Here is a 17,357-nt window from a genome sequence, read left to right as displayed (position 1 = left end):
AGTAAATTCAACTGAGCCCAGTTCATTTTTCTCAAAATAAACCAAAATCACAAAATGCTTTGCTACGGATTTGGTCCAACCGAGTAGTACACATCCGGTACCACATGTCCATCTGATCGTCTCCTATATTTCGTCTTTGGAATTTGGAGGATTTAGCCGGGGTTTTAGGCGCTTTCATTAGTCTCGTCGCCCTTTTTATTACCACCGCCATGGCGACTCTCGGGGGCTCCTTTTCTTTTCCTTGTTCTCTAATATTATGTTTTTGATTCCATTCTCGCACTTCTCTATCTATTGGGCCCCTAAGATTCTCTTCTTGTAAGCCCTCTGAGAGATGAATACCTCCACTTCTGCCATCCTCACAAGCTCCAACTTTTTCTGCACGGCCTCGTCTCGGATACCGAATTCCGGCTCTTTTAACTACTTAAGGAAGCACCCGGGAAGGAAATTTGCTAATGAATCCGTTTCTTTGTTAAAAATCCGGTCTTGGAGGCTTTCCGCTGTTCGTAGGCAAGGGATTCTACCGATTTCGGCGCATTTCCGGCCACCAATCAGGCGTCGGAACACGCTGAGAAAGAAGATTGTTTCTCCAAGAGAAGGCCAGGTGAGTCAAGCATCTGAATTCTTGGTTCCTGGTTCCAATTTGGTGGAGCTAAGTTCTGCGGGCGATGAAATAAAAGTTGGGTCGAGTTCTGATTTGGATAATGAGAGTAGAATTGTTGAAAATGCTAGTTCCAGAGACCGTAGTTTTTCTAAAGATTCTGTTTTGTGGGATAGATTGGACAGTTGGGTCACTCGGTATAAGGAAGATGTGGAGTGTTGGGGGATTGGAACTGGTCCAATATTTATAGTATATCAGAATTCTGCGGGAATGATTTCTCGTGTTGTGGTAAATGAAGAGGAAATTATTAGAAGGAATCCAAACCGAGCGTGGTCTCTTGAGCTGAAAGAAGATGTAGGAGAGTTTACAAATGTAAATTCTAGGTTGTCTCGAGCAAAAGCAATGGCAAAAGATATCGAGACCGGGAAGTATTCACTTCCAAAAAATTGCTCGATTTGTAGGTATGTGGTTGAAGGGAGGAAAATATCTTTTACCAAAGGGCTTCGTTCCATCTCCAGAAGAGGTGAGCCATATCTGAAGATCTTCCCTTCAATTGGGTTTACACTGTTATGTGGTTGCTGTCTCTTCTGGGTCATGACAAAATTGATTGGAGGAAATGATAAGGTGGAGCTAACCAAAGAAGAGGTTGAGATGCTCAGAAGAAAGAAGATGTCACGAACGAAAAGAGAAGAGTTGGAGAAGGGCAGTGTCCAAGTGCTTGAAACTGTACAAGAATTGCCAGTGGGTTCTCTGAGAAGGCCACAGTTAGACAGAACTGAACTAATAAAGAGCATTATGCAAGCTGAAGCACTGAGAGAGAATTCAAACACAACGGATTTATCAAGAAGTTTGAATGCTTCTGGTCCTAATGATGGCAAGATTAGGGAGATCAGAGAAATGGTTAGACAGGTTCATGAATTGGAGCAAGAAAATCAATATCAAAATGATAGGAATAATAAAGATTATGATGCTGCATCACATCTATTAGCTTCCAAGGACCAAAAAGTTGCTAAGATAAGTAATGCTCAAGTGCTACCTGAACTTCTTAACAAACCATCAGATGAATATAGGACATCTGGCGTCAATTTGCATGCTGAGCAAATGGACAAGAACATGGAATGTTCTTTGGAAGTTGAAAACAGGGAGATGCTTATGGAAAATTGTGTGAGTCCTTTGAATAACAATCCAGAAGCAGAACCACAGAATGCCTTCAGCTTTAGGGAGGAAGCACACATTGGGTCTGATAAAGAACATACTTGTCATGATAGTAACGCTACCACCTCCTCTTTTGACCTCCTAAAAAATGAAGAAAAAAGTGGACGCAATGAGAAAAAAGGTTCAGTCATGCAAGAGAGAATATCTCAGAGCTCTTCTGATAGTTCTACCAGAAACTCTATGAGAATCAAGCCAAGAATCATAAAGTCAGTTAAAGAAGCCAGGGAATATCTAGCTAAAAAGAGGACGACACAATTGGAGAAAGCACAGCATGAGCACAGGCAGCAAAGAAGTGAAATGAAAGAAGGTGTTGATAAATGCAGCTCTTCTTATGATGACAAATCTATCTATAAGATAAATCAGTCATTCCTTCATAGTACTGACATCATTGACTCCTTGAACAATATGCACAAGTCTAAGAATGTAGCACCTGCTTTGGAATCATTTGGTGATAAAGCTTCTTCTGCGGCAAGGACACCACATATCAATGGTATCTCTGATACTACTATAGAAGTAGGCTATAAGAATAACACCTTAACTACAGAGATTGGTGGTTCTGAAGTTCACCAAAAGAAAAACTCGCCAGGGATATTGCACGAAGATGCTCTGGACACAACAGACTGGCAGACCATCTCCCATTCTTCAGCAATGAAGAATTTGAATGATAACTATGGAAGTTCCATTCATAAAATCTCATCTGATGAATCCTTCACTAATATCCCTGACAGAGTTTCATCCCATATTGTAAAATCATCTATAGATAGACAATACAGTTCTGAAGAATTTGATAATTTAACAGATACAAGGAAACCTTGCCAGGAAGCACGAAATAATAGCCTCCAAGATGGAACCGATTCCCATCAATTCGAGAACAAGAGAGATACAGATGCCATCGAAGGTCAGGGATTGTGTATTGACAGGAAAGTTGTTCAATCCTTGAAGCTCAACAAGACACAGGATCCACATGTCAATTCTGCTGGAGAGTGCATTATAAGGAAGCAAGAACACAACGTTCTCCTATCTGGATCTAATATACCTAGAGAACTAGAATATCCCGAATCTCCTAGGACTGTACTAAATGGTTTTCATGAAAAGCATGATTTGAATGGTAATGAACATGTCAGTGATCGAAAGGACTGCCTAAAAGAGGATGGGAAACTAAAATATGAAGAGAGCTGGGTTACAAAGAATTTCCAGAAATTTAATCCTGTAATTGAAGAGATTGGAACAGGGTTCAAAGAAAATTATATGGTCGCAAAAGAGAAGGCACAAGATCAGTTATCTTTACATTCTGATGTAAGTCAACTGGGTTTAAAGGAAGAGGATGAGGAACTCGAATGGATGAATGATGAACATCTCCGGGAGATTGTATTTCAAGTCCGTGAGAATGAATTGGCAGGGCGGGATCCTTTTCATATGATGGACGCTGATGACAAACGTGCCTTCTTCGAGGGTCTTAAGAGCAAAGCTGAGAAGGTTAATGAAAAACTATTACCTTTACATGAGTGGATCCACTCCAGGATTGAAAATCTTGACTATGGAGCAGGTATTCTGTTTTAAGAATCTGATGTTAACTGGTACCTTACTATCATAGCATTTCTTTTTCTATAAAGACAATTTAAATCTCATAATCCAATTAGGACTCATATTAAATGGTCAATATCTATGGCAAAACAATGATTCCTCATTAACGACACCATGAAAGACAACAATGCTAATACATTGAAAAGGTGGAGTTTCAAAGGGTGATGATGACAAAATAGATGGATATGCTGTGATGGATTACTCTCATTATCAAATAGGAGAGAATCTACTAGAAGCATGTGATTACTGATGTATTTAATCTGATTACTCTTTTGGTTAATGTATTAGGCACCACAAGTTTGACAGTCTAAATATGCTACTTTTCGTTTTTCTGATGCAATATCAAACAATCTGCTCTTTCTAATACTCTTGTTGATTCATATATCTATATTTCTTTTATCTTTTGTGACTTCTTATTCTTTAATTATTACATTATGATTGAACTTGATATTAACGATAGTCGTGCCAGTGGCACGTGCATTGGGCGTGTCGAGCAACACGCCTCGACACACCTCTACATGCTAGTGGCACATATTTATAATATTTTTAATAAAAAATTTAGGATATTTAGAGATATTTTTGGGTCTTCAGTATGTCAATCTTTAGTTTTTTTATTTAAATATATATATTAAAACCTATATCATAGTACTTTATCTTTAGATTGTTTTTATAAATAACTTATTTTATTAAAGATAAAGCAACAACTAAATATAAATATTATTCAACATATATATGATTGAATATATTCATTAAAAATAATATTAATGATTGAATACACCATAATATAATTGAACATATAATAATAGTTAAAACATAATATTAATTAATAATTATTCAATAACTAAAATCAATATCTAGTTGAATAATGAGGAAGATCAAAGACTTCATTTGCTAGTATAGAATAACACGGAAATGTTACATTAAATATTGTTGATATTCTTCAAAACTTATCCATTGATAATATTGCTTGTTGTAATGTTTACATAATTTTCATACAAATAATAATTTTATAATTCTCCTATAATATGATATAATATAGATATTGAACATGCACGAGAACGACCATCACTGGCACAGACACACCATAAGTATATATAGATTGTGAATATGGAGTCTACTAAAGGTGTTGTGGTTCAGGTGAGTGTGATTGATATGATGGTAATAATGATGAATTAATATCATCCTAGAAGTGCATCTCATATGATGTTCTGCTACCTAAAGACTGAGTCTCGTCATTATCGCCATCATCTTAATGAAAATTAAAAATATTATAAAAAAAAGATTCCATATGACACAATGATCGGCATGAGGATGTGCAACTGGCACACCCTATGCCAAGTGTCGTGCCACCACCGGCGCGGCCATCCATGCTTGATATGACATATTATTACTTATATACTTGTCATTGAATATTTTGTGTAATAGAGAAAATTTGAATAAAAAATAAAAAATAGAAAAATTGCTTGAGATTCATTATGGGTTCATGGCATCTTCCATCCGCTGTACATATTGGCTACCATGTACCCAGAGTGCATTTTGGAATGAAAGAATTTGGTTTCCACCAAGCTGAAACAATATGATATACTTTCTTTTTGGGGGGGGGGGTCAGAGTCAGAGTGTTTGACAGCATTATATAGGCAGGAAGTTTAATGGCTTTGAACCTTTTGTTTAACAGATGGCATTAGCTTGGATGATCCACTGGAAAAGATAATGCCCCGTTGGAAAGGACCTACTTTTGAGAACAATCCTGAGTTTCTTAGTAAATTGCCTAAAAAGAGGACAATATTTGGTGGAAAAGAAGACATGGAAAGCGGCACTCATAAAATGGAAGATTTAACAAAATCTGGTGGCACTTCTTTGTATTCTCCAGTTGATGGTGGAAAAGAAAACTCGATTAATGAATCTAAGGAAAGCAAGGTATTAATAGAGTGCAGTGATGGTACTAACAGACCTGGGAAAAAGAGAGGAAAGGAGCATTGGCAACATACAAAGAAATGGACTCAAGGTTTCCTGGATGTTTACAATTCTGAGACAGATCCAGAAGTTAAATCTATCATGAGAAATATGGGAAAGGATTTAGACAGATGGAAGACAGAAAAAGATATACAGGATGTTACTGATTTAATGACAAAAATACCCAAAAGAAAGAGGAGATATATAGAGAAGAAAATGAACAAGCTTAAAAGAGAAGTGGAGATGTTTGGTGCACAAGCTGTTGTAAGCAAGTACAGAGAATATTCAGATGAGAAAGAAGAAGATTACTTATGGTGGTTAGATCTTCCTTTTCTACTGGTAAATGGTTTACTACTTTACTTCATCCTTTAATACGACATTCTTTTGGTTAATTATTTATTATTTCTCTTTTTTTATATTTTCTGTTTTCAGCAATTGACTTATTATCCTGCAACTTTCTTGAAACTACTTTTTGTTTCTGAAGTCCACTTCAGTATGCATATGTAATTGTCATTTTGCTATTTTTATCTGTAGTGCATAGAGCTATACACTGCCGAGGAAGGTGTTCCAAAAGTGGGATTTTATTCCTTAGAGATGGCTGCAGACCTTGAACTGGATCCAAAACAGTATCATGTGATTGCTTTTGAGGATCCTGGAGATTGTAAGAACTTCTGCTACATTGTCCAGGCTCATATGGATATGCTTGGAAGTGGGAAGGCTTTTGTTGTTGCTCGACCACCAAAGGTAAATAACTCACGTTCTCAAACTAGTAGAATGTGTGGTGATAGTGATAACTTTGTATGTGGCATCTATGGAAGTTATTTTTGGGACCAGTTCTTGGGTTTTTGGTTCCTCTCCATATGGTTCACAATTGAGAATCTTTGAATTACATCTATTTTATATTTTTATAGTTCTGTACTTCTATAATTTCATTTATAATGTTGGTTATTATCCTAACATTTGAGCTATCAAGGCATTTTTGTGAACAATGAAGATATAGGAAAATACATCTGATATCATCATCACCTGATATAGAAGGTAGAACTATGAGAAGAAAGCACAGCTGTCCCTGGATGTTTAGAATTTGGTTCTACAAATGCAAGGCTTCAAGTTGTGATTCCAAGTTCACTCAAGTTTGTTTGTTCCAAATGATTCCCCAATATAGTTATGGGTGAGTGGATTAAAGGAGATTCAGATTTGACATAATAATTATCAACGAATCAGCTCAGCCAAATAGCTGGGACTTAAGGCTTAGTTGTTGTTAACTTGTTAATATTTCTACAAACTTATACTGTAAATATGAATGTATCCCACCTAAACTCTTAACTTAAAAGTATTTTTTATGTATTTAACATACCCTACTAGATCAATCATATCGATAAAAGGTAAGAACAAATTTTGGGAAAGAGAGGGGGTTTCTGGGTTGCAGCAGTAAGAGGGAGAGGGAAGAAGAGAGAGAAGTGAAGAACAAATAAAAAATAAAAAAATATGTTGAAGAGAGGGAGTTGGTAGTCGGTGAGGGTGAGGGAGAGGGAGAGAATGAGTGAGAGAGTTAATAAGAGAGAGAGAGAGAGAGAGAGAGAGAGAGAGAGAGAGAGTTTGGGGGAGAGTTTATAAGACTTAAGAGAGAAAGTTAGTGGGAGAGAGAGTTTGATAAAAGAGAGTTTATTAAAAAAAAGAATTAGTTGGAGAGAAGGTAAAATTTTTTTTATTTGTGTGAGAAAGGGAGAGTGCATGTGTGATAGACTTAGTTAGGATCTTTTCTTATTGCATTAGGTGTTTATTTTTATTAAAATAAGATTCTTGTAGGTCACGTTCGAACGCAGGAGGGGTCGCGTTCGAACGCCCTTGCGAACGCCTGCATTAGGTTCGCAAATACAGAGAACGCATATTGTGTGTTCGAATGCGGTCGGGCGAGTTCAAACGCTTGCATCGTGTTTGCACATACAGAGAATGTCTTTTGGTGCGTTCGAACGCGATCGAGCGTTTTCGAACGCGATCGACGGGAAAGTTTTAAAATTAGGGTTTCATATTGTTTTAGGACTTGTTGGCTAGCATCTATATATATGTGGATGGCAGCCAACTTCATTATGTTATTGAAAAATTGATTTTTTGCCTCTCTATTATCTATCTACCCTAATCTCCCTCTTCCCTCTTCACCCTTCTTCCATATCTACCGTTGGCAAAGTTTTTCCTAATTTCTAATCTCCCTCAACTGTCGAGCCTCCCTCTTCTTTGGGATCTCGACTACTTTGCTCCATTCGTCTATATCCCTAAACAATGAAGCACGGACACGGACACGGACACGGACACGGACACGGGACACGGACACGACACGATACGGACACGGCGACACGGCAAATTTTGAAAATATAGGACACAGACACGGCATAGGACACGGCGAAATAAATAAATAAATAAAAATTGATACATCTAAAGTAAAAGTTTGCAATCTAATAGTGTTAAATACATACATCAAGCTATAAGAACTAAGAAGTATCATTCAAAAAGTACACATCAAGCTGTAAGAACTAATTTAAAGATAATAACAAAATTGAAAGACAATCAAATGCCTCATTGCCTTCATCAACAAAACATGTCCTACTGTCCAAGTAACTAAGTTCCACAAAAGTTTAAAAACTAACAATCATTACAAAATAGCAACATAAGGTAGATCATTCATCTTCAACTGCCTCATTGCCTTCATCAACAAACATTATAGTCTCTAAATCCGGTTCATCAATTGAGAGATCAGCAAACTCCAACATTCCTACACTATTAAAGGAATCATAAGAATCTCCTCCAACATCCCACATCTTGGTCTCCTCTCTTAAATAATTTGGAGACCTCCTTGATAGAAGGCGAAGATTAGTATGCACATATACTAAATCTTCAGCTCTTTGTGGAGTTATCTTATTCCTTTTCAATGAATGGATAAAAGAATAAGTGCTCCAGTTCCTCTCACAACCTGAAGAAGAGCAAGGTTGCCCAAGTAACCTAAGTGCTAAATTATGAAGAATAGGAGCAGAAGCACCATGAGCAACCCACCACATGTTTGGATCAAACTCATTTCTATCTGCTATTGAATCATACTCAGCAAAACTTTTGGTTGATGTGGAGAAACTAGTATACTCTTGGTATGCTATTTTTCGTTCTTCTGCATTTGGAAATAACCTTTTTAAGCATTTGTTTCTCATATTAGAAATTTCCAAATCCTTATGCGGTGGTACACGATTTGGATCCTCTTGAATCCATGATGAGCTATAATACCTATTAACATAATCATATAATTAGTAAACAATAGCAATGAAAGAACAATAAAACTTTTAATCATAAGATAGAAATTAAATTAACCTTGGATTCAAAGAATGTGCTAAGCAATGTAATGGTGTATTGCTTTTATCCCATCTATCCACTAGGATCTTATGCACCACTGAATAAAAAATAGATTCATCGCCTTCTTTCTTGTTTTCATGCATAAATATGACTGTCTTCACCTTTTCAATCATTGTATCCCACATTTCATATATCAAATGTAAGCATGGTTTATCTGTGTCTGCAACCCGTAGCATACTGTATATAGGCTCTGTGAAAGCAAGTATATATTCAATTTTATCCCACCAAATGTCATCAAGGACTTTATCTTTGACAAACTGTGCTTTGCCAATATCATCTTCCCTATAAGAACTCCATTTATCACTGATTACCATTGATTAAAGACCCTTTTTGATCTTTCTAAAGCTTTTCAATATTATAATCACCGAAGCAAAGCGAGTCTCCGCAATAGCAAGCAATTTTAAGTTGACAAATTCATTAAAAATAGCCAACCTCATTGAATGCTGCATGATGAAATTTTTTATGCACATTACATCCCCTGCAATTACTGAAATCCAGCTACACTCATCAAACACAATCTCATTTGCCTCGGTGTTTTTTGCTGCACATATGTTCTTCAAAGCTAGGTTGAGAGTGTGAACTATACATGGAGTTCAAAAAATGTGAGAAAACCTTGCTTCAAGAAGCATCCTTGCTGCCTTACAAACAGGTGCATTATCTGTAACCAGTTGGACTACATTATGAGGTCCAACCTCTTCAATGATTTTAATGATCAAATTAGAGATAAAAAATTTGTCTTTATATTCTCCTTCACAATTCACAGCTCTTAAGAACATAGGCCCACTCTCAGTCACCGCTAAAAATTTTATAAGCGGTCTCCTCTGTGCATCAGTCCAACCATCACATACAATACTCACCCCTTTTTCTCCCCATGTGCTTCTAATAGGGTTTAGCAACATTTCAATATTTGCTCTCTCTTGTTGAAATAGTGTAGTTCTCAACATATTGTAGCCAGGGGGCACAAATCCAGAAATATTATTATTTGTTGCAAATTGAAAGGCTCTAACATAGTGAGGGTTTCTTGCCAGATAAAAAGGCAACCCAGCTGAATAAAACATTCTTGCAATCTCACAATATAATTGATTGCGAGCACCAGAATTAAATGACTTCTCAATAGGTGTCATTCCTGTTGCTCTTTTTTTTCTTGATGTCCCTCCCATATCAAAACCTACACCTCCAACTGAGCTACTAGAAGATGCCGCTTGTCCAAATTTTGGCAAAGGAATTTGTTTAGGCATCGAATTTTTAATTCTCATCTCGGCAATATCAACAACCCTTTTCATTTCCATAACATGTTCACTACTCACTTTTGGACAACCTCTAATTCCATGCCCACTAATTTTCAGCAAATAAGCCTTTACTCTATAATATGATCCCTTGTAGACTTGTTGACAATAATTGCATCTAAAATTATGATTTCCTCCACCTTCTCCCAATTTCTCCATCTTAGTAACATATCTCCACAAGGGAGCATTATCATCCACAGAAGATGCAGTATTTTGACTAGAATCAAGATTATTTTCAGTATTCATTTTTCTTCAACCGCAATAAAACTACATTAGTAAAGAGATATGTATTAGCAGCATTAACAATTTAATGAGACGAGAGATTAAAGAAGCTTTAATATAATTTAACAATTTAATAACAGAGACAGCGAGAGAGAATGAGAGAGAGAGAGACAGTGAGACAGAGAGAGAATGAGAGAAAGAGAGGGAGGAAGAGACAGAGAGAGATAATGAGAGAGGGAGAGAGGGAGGGAGGAAGAGAGAGAGAGAGAGAGAGAGAGAGAGAGAGAGAGAGAGAGAGAGAGAGAGAGAGATTGGGAGAGGAGGAAGAGACAGAGAGAGTGAGACGGCAAAAGAGAGAGAGACAGAGAATGAGAGAGGGAGGGAGGGAGGAAGATATAGGGAGAGAAACAGAGACAGGGAGGGCTGGGAGGGAGAGACAGAAAGAGAGAGACAGCGAGAGAGTGAAACACCGAGAGAGAGAGAGAGAGAGAGAGAGAGAGAGAGAGAGAGAGAGAGAGAGAATGAGAGAAAAGGAGAGAGAGAGGAAGAGACAGCGAGAGAGTGAGAGAGAGAGAGGGAGGGAGGAAGAGACAGAGAATGAGAGAGAGAGAGAGAGAGAGAGAGAGAGAGAGGGAGGGCCTAGAGGGAGGGAGGGAGGAAGAGACGGAGAGAGAGAGACAGAGAGACAGAGGCAGGGAGAGAGAAGAACCTGCATCCTCACCGTGCTCAGCTCGCCGCACTCGCTCCGTCGGCCGTTGCACTCGCTCAGCAGTCCGTCGCGCCTCGGATCGTCGCTCGGCAGCTGCTCGAGGGTTTTAGGGCTTCGATCGAATCGAACGATTCCGTCGCTCAATAGTGAAGGTAAGGTTTTATTATCGGGTTTGGATCCGGGTTAATAACATTCGATCGAACCCGACCCAACCCATTAAACAATATCTAAAATACCGCCTGTGTCCCCGCCCGTGTCCCAACAGTGTCCGATTTTCTTTTTTCTTTTTTTTTAGGAAACTCTGGACACGTGTCCGACGCGTGTCCGTGTTCGACACGTGTCGGACACAAGACACCTCTTCCGGGAGAGGTGTCGGTGCTTCATTGTCCCTAAATCATCTCTACAATCCAGCTTCATTTTCATATCCATCCATAACCCTAACATCCACTCCACCCGTCACCATCACTCATGTTATTCCGTGTTTTCGTCCCAGTTGCAGTTCGAATCTGTGAAGGACGTAAATATGAAAGCTGTAGATCAGGAAGTTACGGATCTAATCCACTTAGTTTCGTAATTTTCTGACTACCGGAGAATAGTTGACGAATATTTTTCCACGATCGCTCAGACTGATTCCTGTAATACATCTAGATTTTGAAGGAATCGTTGCGTAGCCTATCTTTAGTTCGAGACCCTATCAATTTAGTATCAGAGCCTATCAGTGGTATCAGAGCCTTATCAATGTGGTAGAAAGAGGGAGAGATAGAAATTGAGAAAATAATATTTATTTTTTAGTTTCTAGACTTTATATATGAATAATCTATATTTATAATTATATATTATTATTATTTTTTCTATAAAATTTAGATTTTTTCTATTTTTAAAATTTTATTCTAAAATACAGAATGATGCGAATGACTGATCCCAATCCCAATTTTGATACTTGGAACCTTGGTATATAGGATATTTTACTGAATATTTCAAGACATTAAGAAAAGAAGACTAATGTATTCTACCATCAAGAGCTCCACTTGCTTGATCCCATTTACATATCTATCGATGTTGAAATAACTTATGCAATCAAATTGATTAACATGGTAGTTCTAAGGTTCTAAGTATCAGTTTCAAAATCGAGATCGGACATTTAAAAAAATAATATGTATTAACCATATCGGCTGTATCAACCACTGTCTATTTTGAAGGATTTGGATCGGATGATCAGCAAATTCATATCGGCAATATGAATTGAGGGATCAGCTGAATCTTCAATCCATGGGTGGTTCCCTCTTCAGTGTTTCATGTACTACAAATTTTTTGTGTAGTTCTAGGAATGTTGCAACTATTAATAATGTTTATGTTCTTCAACTACATATCAAAATATCTTACAGTTGTGCTTATAAGTAAGGCATTCTAAATTGTTGATATGATAATATTCTTCATAATTTCTGCCACAATAAGTTTTCAATATGGGAAGGATTTACATATTTATTGAGAATAGTTTATAAACACTTAATTTTATGAACTAATATGATAGTTATTTTATTTTTCTGAATTCATAACCCACAATCATTTACTGGGATTTAATTATGTATAATGGTGTTAGGCTATGTGGGAACCTAACGAGTAATTGTAATGTGTGATATCTTGTGGAAGAAAAAGTATGATGACTTGCAATTTTTGGTCTTTTATGGAAGTAAAAGAGCTTGATATTAGTATAAATTGCGAGGTATGGCAAGTTTGAGTAGAGAAACACGTGATTGGCCAGAACCAAAGTCTCAATTTTATAGGGCAACACCAATTTCCATCCAAACTCCATTATTTAAAGAAAATTACGGTGCTATTTTAGGATGGCTGTGGCTGGTCAACATGGTGTCTTGCTGATGATATCTCTATACATGAGATGGGAGGTGACACTGGCACCTTCTCAAATCGCCTCTAGAGACTAGAGGCCTTCAATGATGGTAGCATGCCTTGTAGAGATGATTTGCTGAGATGGGGGATATAAGGCATCTGAGTGGCATTTTGCTGAGCAAATGATCTGCTTGAAGTGGATTGTTTCATTTTGTAGATAGTCTATTGGCAGCGGATCACCTCTCAGAGATCTTCCTTGTAAGAAAATCTTGAGCACTTAATGTAGTTTTAGTGGGAAGCATGTTTCTGGATCTTATTGATTAGCAAGGAGCCTATGACAAAGGTGTGTGATGTCATTCGGTGGGCAAGTAAAAACAAAGTCTATAGGAATATTATCATGGAAATGGAAGGGGTGAGCATTAGCAACCACTGTGAAACACATGTCTTTTGTTGATCCATACTTGTCTTCTGTTAGCGATTGCAAGATTCTTTATCTTAATAATTTGCAAATTGTCGACAGAATATTGTGGTGAATCAAGTGCTCGTAAAGTGGTTATTGCTATCAGTAACTAGTATTGAAATGTTTTCCCCGTTGTTGTTTATGGGAATATATGTTTATAGGGGACACAGTTAATTTGTAAAGCACCATAGTCCATAACATTCATCATCTTTAAAGGAGTAGAGTTCCATGCCAAAATATCTAGCTGCCTAATCACAGTTTTACCTAGAAGGAAATGGGCCTCACAAACTATGTGACCACTGTACCAAGTAATATTTACAAATAAGAAGTCTGGAAGGCATTCTCTGTAAGCTATTGGGACTTTTGTCGATAATACAACCATATAACTACAATGACGTCAAATGAATTTAATATATGAACAATAACAAGTAACGTAAGTTACATTTCGACAATTGGAAATAAGTTATTTTGGGCAAGCTTAAGCTTAATCTCAGTATGAGTAAGACTTGTTTTGGGACCGAGGTTGAAATCTTGACTTGTGGTTGCTTGAGAGGAGTCAAATACACAGTGACAAGATTGATCAGTGTGATGGATCAATTTTTCACTTCATGATGTGTCAACACTTGGGGTGCTTTAGGAAATGTGATGTCTCAATTTTCAAGCCTCAAAATCCTCATTATTATTGATTTTTGCATGAATTAATTAATGTGAAAGTGGCAAGGTTTGCAAAAATTTAATGGTGATCAGATTTATCCATTTGTTGGTCCTGAATTATTCATGTATATACATTCATCTCTTTGTGCATGTACCATCATTCTAAACTATGTCAGCATATTCTTGACAACCCATCTGAACCTATCCTAGTAATATTTTTGTCTATCACTGATGGCTGCCAACATGTCCATGCTTCTTTTTTAATGGTTAAAATCATCTGGAAGCATACTGGACCCTTTTCTATCCCTTTTTTAAGCAATAGATATCTTCCATTAATCGTTAAATTCTGCATAGAGTTATTCTGATGCTGTTGCAAGTAAATTGCAGGATGCTTTCAGGGATGCTAAAGCCAATGGATTCAATTTTACTGTGATAAGGAAAGGGGAGATCAAACTCAATGTTGACCAAACTTTGGAAGAGGTAGAGGAAGAAATAACAGAAATTGGAAGCAAGATATACCATGATAAGATCATGCATGATAGATCAGTTGATATCCGTACACTAATGAAAGGTGTTATTGCAGCAGAGAAATCCACCAAGCGGTAACTGTTACTTTGTGCTGATCAAATTGAGATAAGTAGTTGTAATATTTTTTTCCTTAGAAGATCTACTTACTGTCTTGGATATGCAGAAAATCAAGACCAATGCTGATGAAGAACAGATCCTGAAGACTATCAAATGTCAATTCTTTGCCAACCTTAATGGTTCTTTTGATCACATTCTACCCTTCCCAATATGGGCCGCTGAATTACTGTCTCTATCCGAAAGCGGACATATCTCTGAACTTTGAGTGGGAGTTGCCAGATTAGACATCTCCGGTTGTTGAGATCATGCATCTCTGGTCGTCGATCCTCCGACAAAATTCTTGAGGAAGAGAAGATGTGTTACTTTTATTTAGAAGCTGCCAGTTAAATTGCATATAAGCAATTAGGTATCTTTTTTCTTGAAAAATATACCATAGTAGAAATGCGTAAGGCACCTTTCAATGGTTTGATGTGTGGCCGATTAGATGAGGTAGAATCATCCAAGCTACAGCCTGTTGGAATTTCATTCACCTGTGGGTTAATGAGCCCCTGCACTCTACTTATTTGGAGAAGGTAACTTGCTTCAAATGTGAAGTAAGAATACTTCTAATGTGCCAAATCATGTTAAATAAATTACATATTGATTCTTTTGCAAGGATTATGGTTTGTCTAATATGTACTCAATTAGTTATCCCCAGAGTTATTTCTGATGTTTTTCAAGTGGAAAATGGATTTCACTTAGGGTCTTCATGGTTTCTAGAATTTTTTGGATTTCTTGTTATTTTTTGTTTGCTTTGGGCATGTGTTAAATCTTGCGACTTGTTTCTTTCTCTAGAATGCCTAAAAAAGCTACAGTTTTCAAGAAACCAAGGCCATCTTCGTCACCATCTTCGGCTCCCAAGTTTTCTACATCTACTACTACAGGGCGATATAAACATAATTTTGGCACTCGACCCATTATCTGTAAACGGCCGGTTGTCATTTCTGATTTTTTCGCCTTGGGGATCGAATAGATATTTACTGAGCGAGGATGGTTGTTCGTGTGTCGGATGAACGGGACAGCATATGTGGAGGTTGTTAGGAAATTTTTTAGCAATGCCATTGTTTTGGAACGTTGTATACGTTCTACAGTCCATGGGGTTTCGATATATTTGGACTCCGATGTCATTCGAGCTAAACTACAACTTCCTGATGGCGAGTTCCAGTATCCATCTTCTGATCCGCTTCCTGATTTAAAGACTATGCTGATACTGTGTTAATCAAAGGGGAACGTTGGAAAAGAAATATGATACCTCATGCGAAACTGACATTAGTGGCTCGCATATTACACCTGTTTTGTCTTTTTCAACGTCACCCCTATGACTCGACACTCAAGTATTAGTCCGGATAGTGCATTCCTCCTTCATGCGATGTTGTCGAGGATTTCTATTGATTTGGCTATTGTGATATACGATTCAATTTTGACAGCTGCACAAAAAGAAGCGCCTCGTGAAGGGTTGCTGTTTGGTATTTTTATTACCAAATTGTGCACTCAGAGTGGGGTGCGAGTAGATGCCTCAGAAGCTTCGCTTACTGCTCAAAAATCGTTGGATCGGATAACAGTTAAGCGGAGTCAAGCTCATGATCAGCCATCTCCTCTCAAGCCATCCTGCTCTTCCGCCGCTGGACGTCCATCACACCTCGACAGTTCTGATGACAGTTCTGACGATGACTCATCTCATCCTGAGGGGGAGTTATCACGGTTCTCTAACCGTTTTGATCAGCTTAGCACTCAGGTGCAGGATTTACATTTCACCGTGAATGATTTACGAGCTGAGCAAGCTCGTTAGGGGATCGTGCTCGACTCTGTGTTGTCGATTCTTCATCGTCAGTTTTCTCCTAGTTCTTAGTCTTTGGAATTTGTGTCAAAAAAGGGGAGAGTTTAGATGTTCGAGGAGTTTACTGGTATAGGGGGAGTTTACTAATTTAAGTTTACTGGCTAATAACTTTGCTTGAAGAACTTGTGAACTTGTGTTTGCTTGAGAACTTGTGAACTTGTGTTTGAATTATTTTTTCACTTCTAGTTATTTTCACTTGATCTTGGATTGATATATTTTTATTTGTAGGGATTGATGTGCTAAATATTCTAGACTTGTTGAATGCTCATTTTGAATTTTTTGTAATATCTTATTATCTATATGTTTTGTCACAAATTGTCAAAGGGGGAGATTGTTAGGTTTTTAATTATTGGCAATTATGTACAAAATATTCTAAGTGTATTTATACATGTATATGAGCTTTTATACAAGTCTAGAAAATCTCTGGTTTGAAGAATTGCAAGATTATTGAAGAAAAGTTTATGAGTTCACATTGCATTCACATCGCGTTTACAACGCGTTTAAATGCGAGCTTACGCACAAACCGAGAGCTGCATTCACAAACGCGTTCGAACGCGGGTACATGCGTTCACACAGACCGAGAGCTGCGTTCACAAGCGCGTTCTAACGTGGGCTCACGCGTTCACATAGACCGAGAGCTGCGTTAACAAGCGCGTTCGAACGCGGGTACGTGCGTTCACACAGACCGAGAGCTGCGTTCACAAGCGCGTTCTAACGTGAGCTCACGCGTTCACATAGACCGAGAGCTGCGTTAACAAGCGCGTTCGAACGCGGGTACGTGCGTTCACACAGACCGAGAGCTGCGTTCACAAGCGCGTTCGAACGCGGGTACATGCATTCACACAAACCGAGAGCTGCATTCACAAACGCGTTCGAACGTAACTTGAAAAATTCAAGTTGTCGCATTTGAACGCACTTGGGCCCGTTCGAACGCACCTGAGATCAAGTCAGGCCGTTCGAACGCACCCGGG

At 37.9% G+C, this 17,357-nt stretch overlaps 1 protein-coding gene across 1 annotated transcript; it reads left to right on the top strand.

Moving 5' to 3' along the window:
* Positions 1-138: 138 nt before the first annotated feature.
* Positions 139-15,164, top strand: LOC140782159 (uncharacterized). Its single transcript, XM_073128594.1, has 5 exons — positions 139-3,359; positions 5,073-5,689; positions 5,885-6,094; positions 14,313-14,527; positions 14,617-15,164. The coding sequence occupies exons 1-5, from the start codon at positions 332-334 to the stop codon at positions 14,651-14,653; spliced, it is 4,107 nt and encodes a 1,368-aa protein (XP_072984695.1). The 5' UTR covers positions 139-331; the 3' UTR covers positions 14,654-15,164.
* The last annotated feature ends 2,193 nt before the right edge of the window (positions 15,165-17,357 follow it).

This window comes from Typha latifolia, chromosome 2 (genome assembly GCF_019914945.1).
Source record: "Typha latifolia isolate L0001 chromosome 2, TyphaL0001v2, whole genome shotgun sequence".
NCBI classification, from domain to species: Eukaryota; Viridiplantae; Streptophyta; class Magnoliopsida; order Poales; family Typhaceae; genus Typha; species Typha latifolia.
This window is presented reverse-complemented; position numbering and strand designations above follow the sequence as displayed.

Excerpts from the sequence above, each read along its gene's own strand:
- LOC140782159 (XM_073128594.1), top strand. The coding sequence starts at position 332 with ATGAATACCTCCACTTCTGCCATCCTCACAAGCTCCAACTTTTTCTGC. Across the intron at positions 3,360-5,072 it reads AAATCTTGACTATGGAGCAG|ATGGCATTAGCTTGGATGAT; the intron begins GTATTCTGTTTT and ends TTTGTTTAACAG. Across the intron at positions 6,095-14,312 it reads TTGTTGCTCGACCACCAAAG|GATGCTTTCAGGGATGCTAA; the intron begins GTAAATAACTCA and ends AGTAAATTGCAG.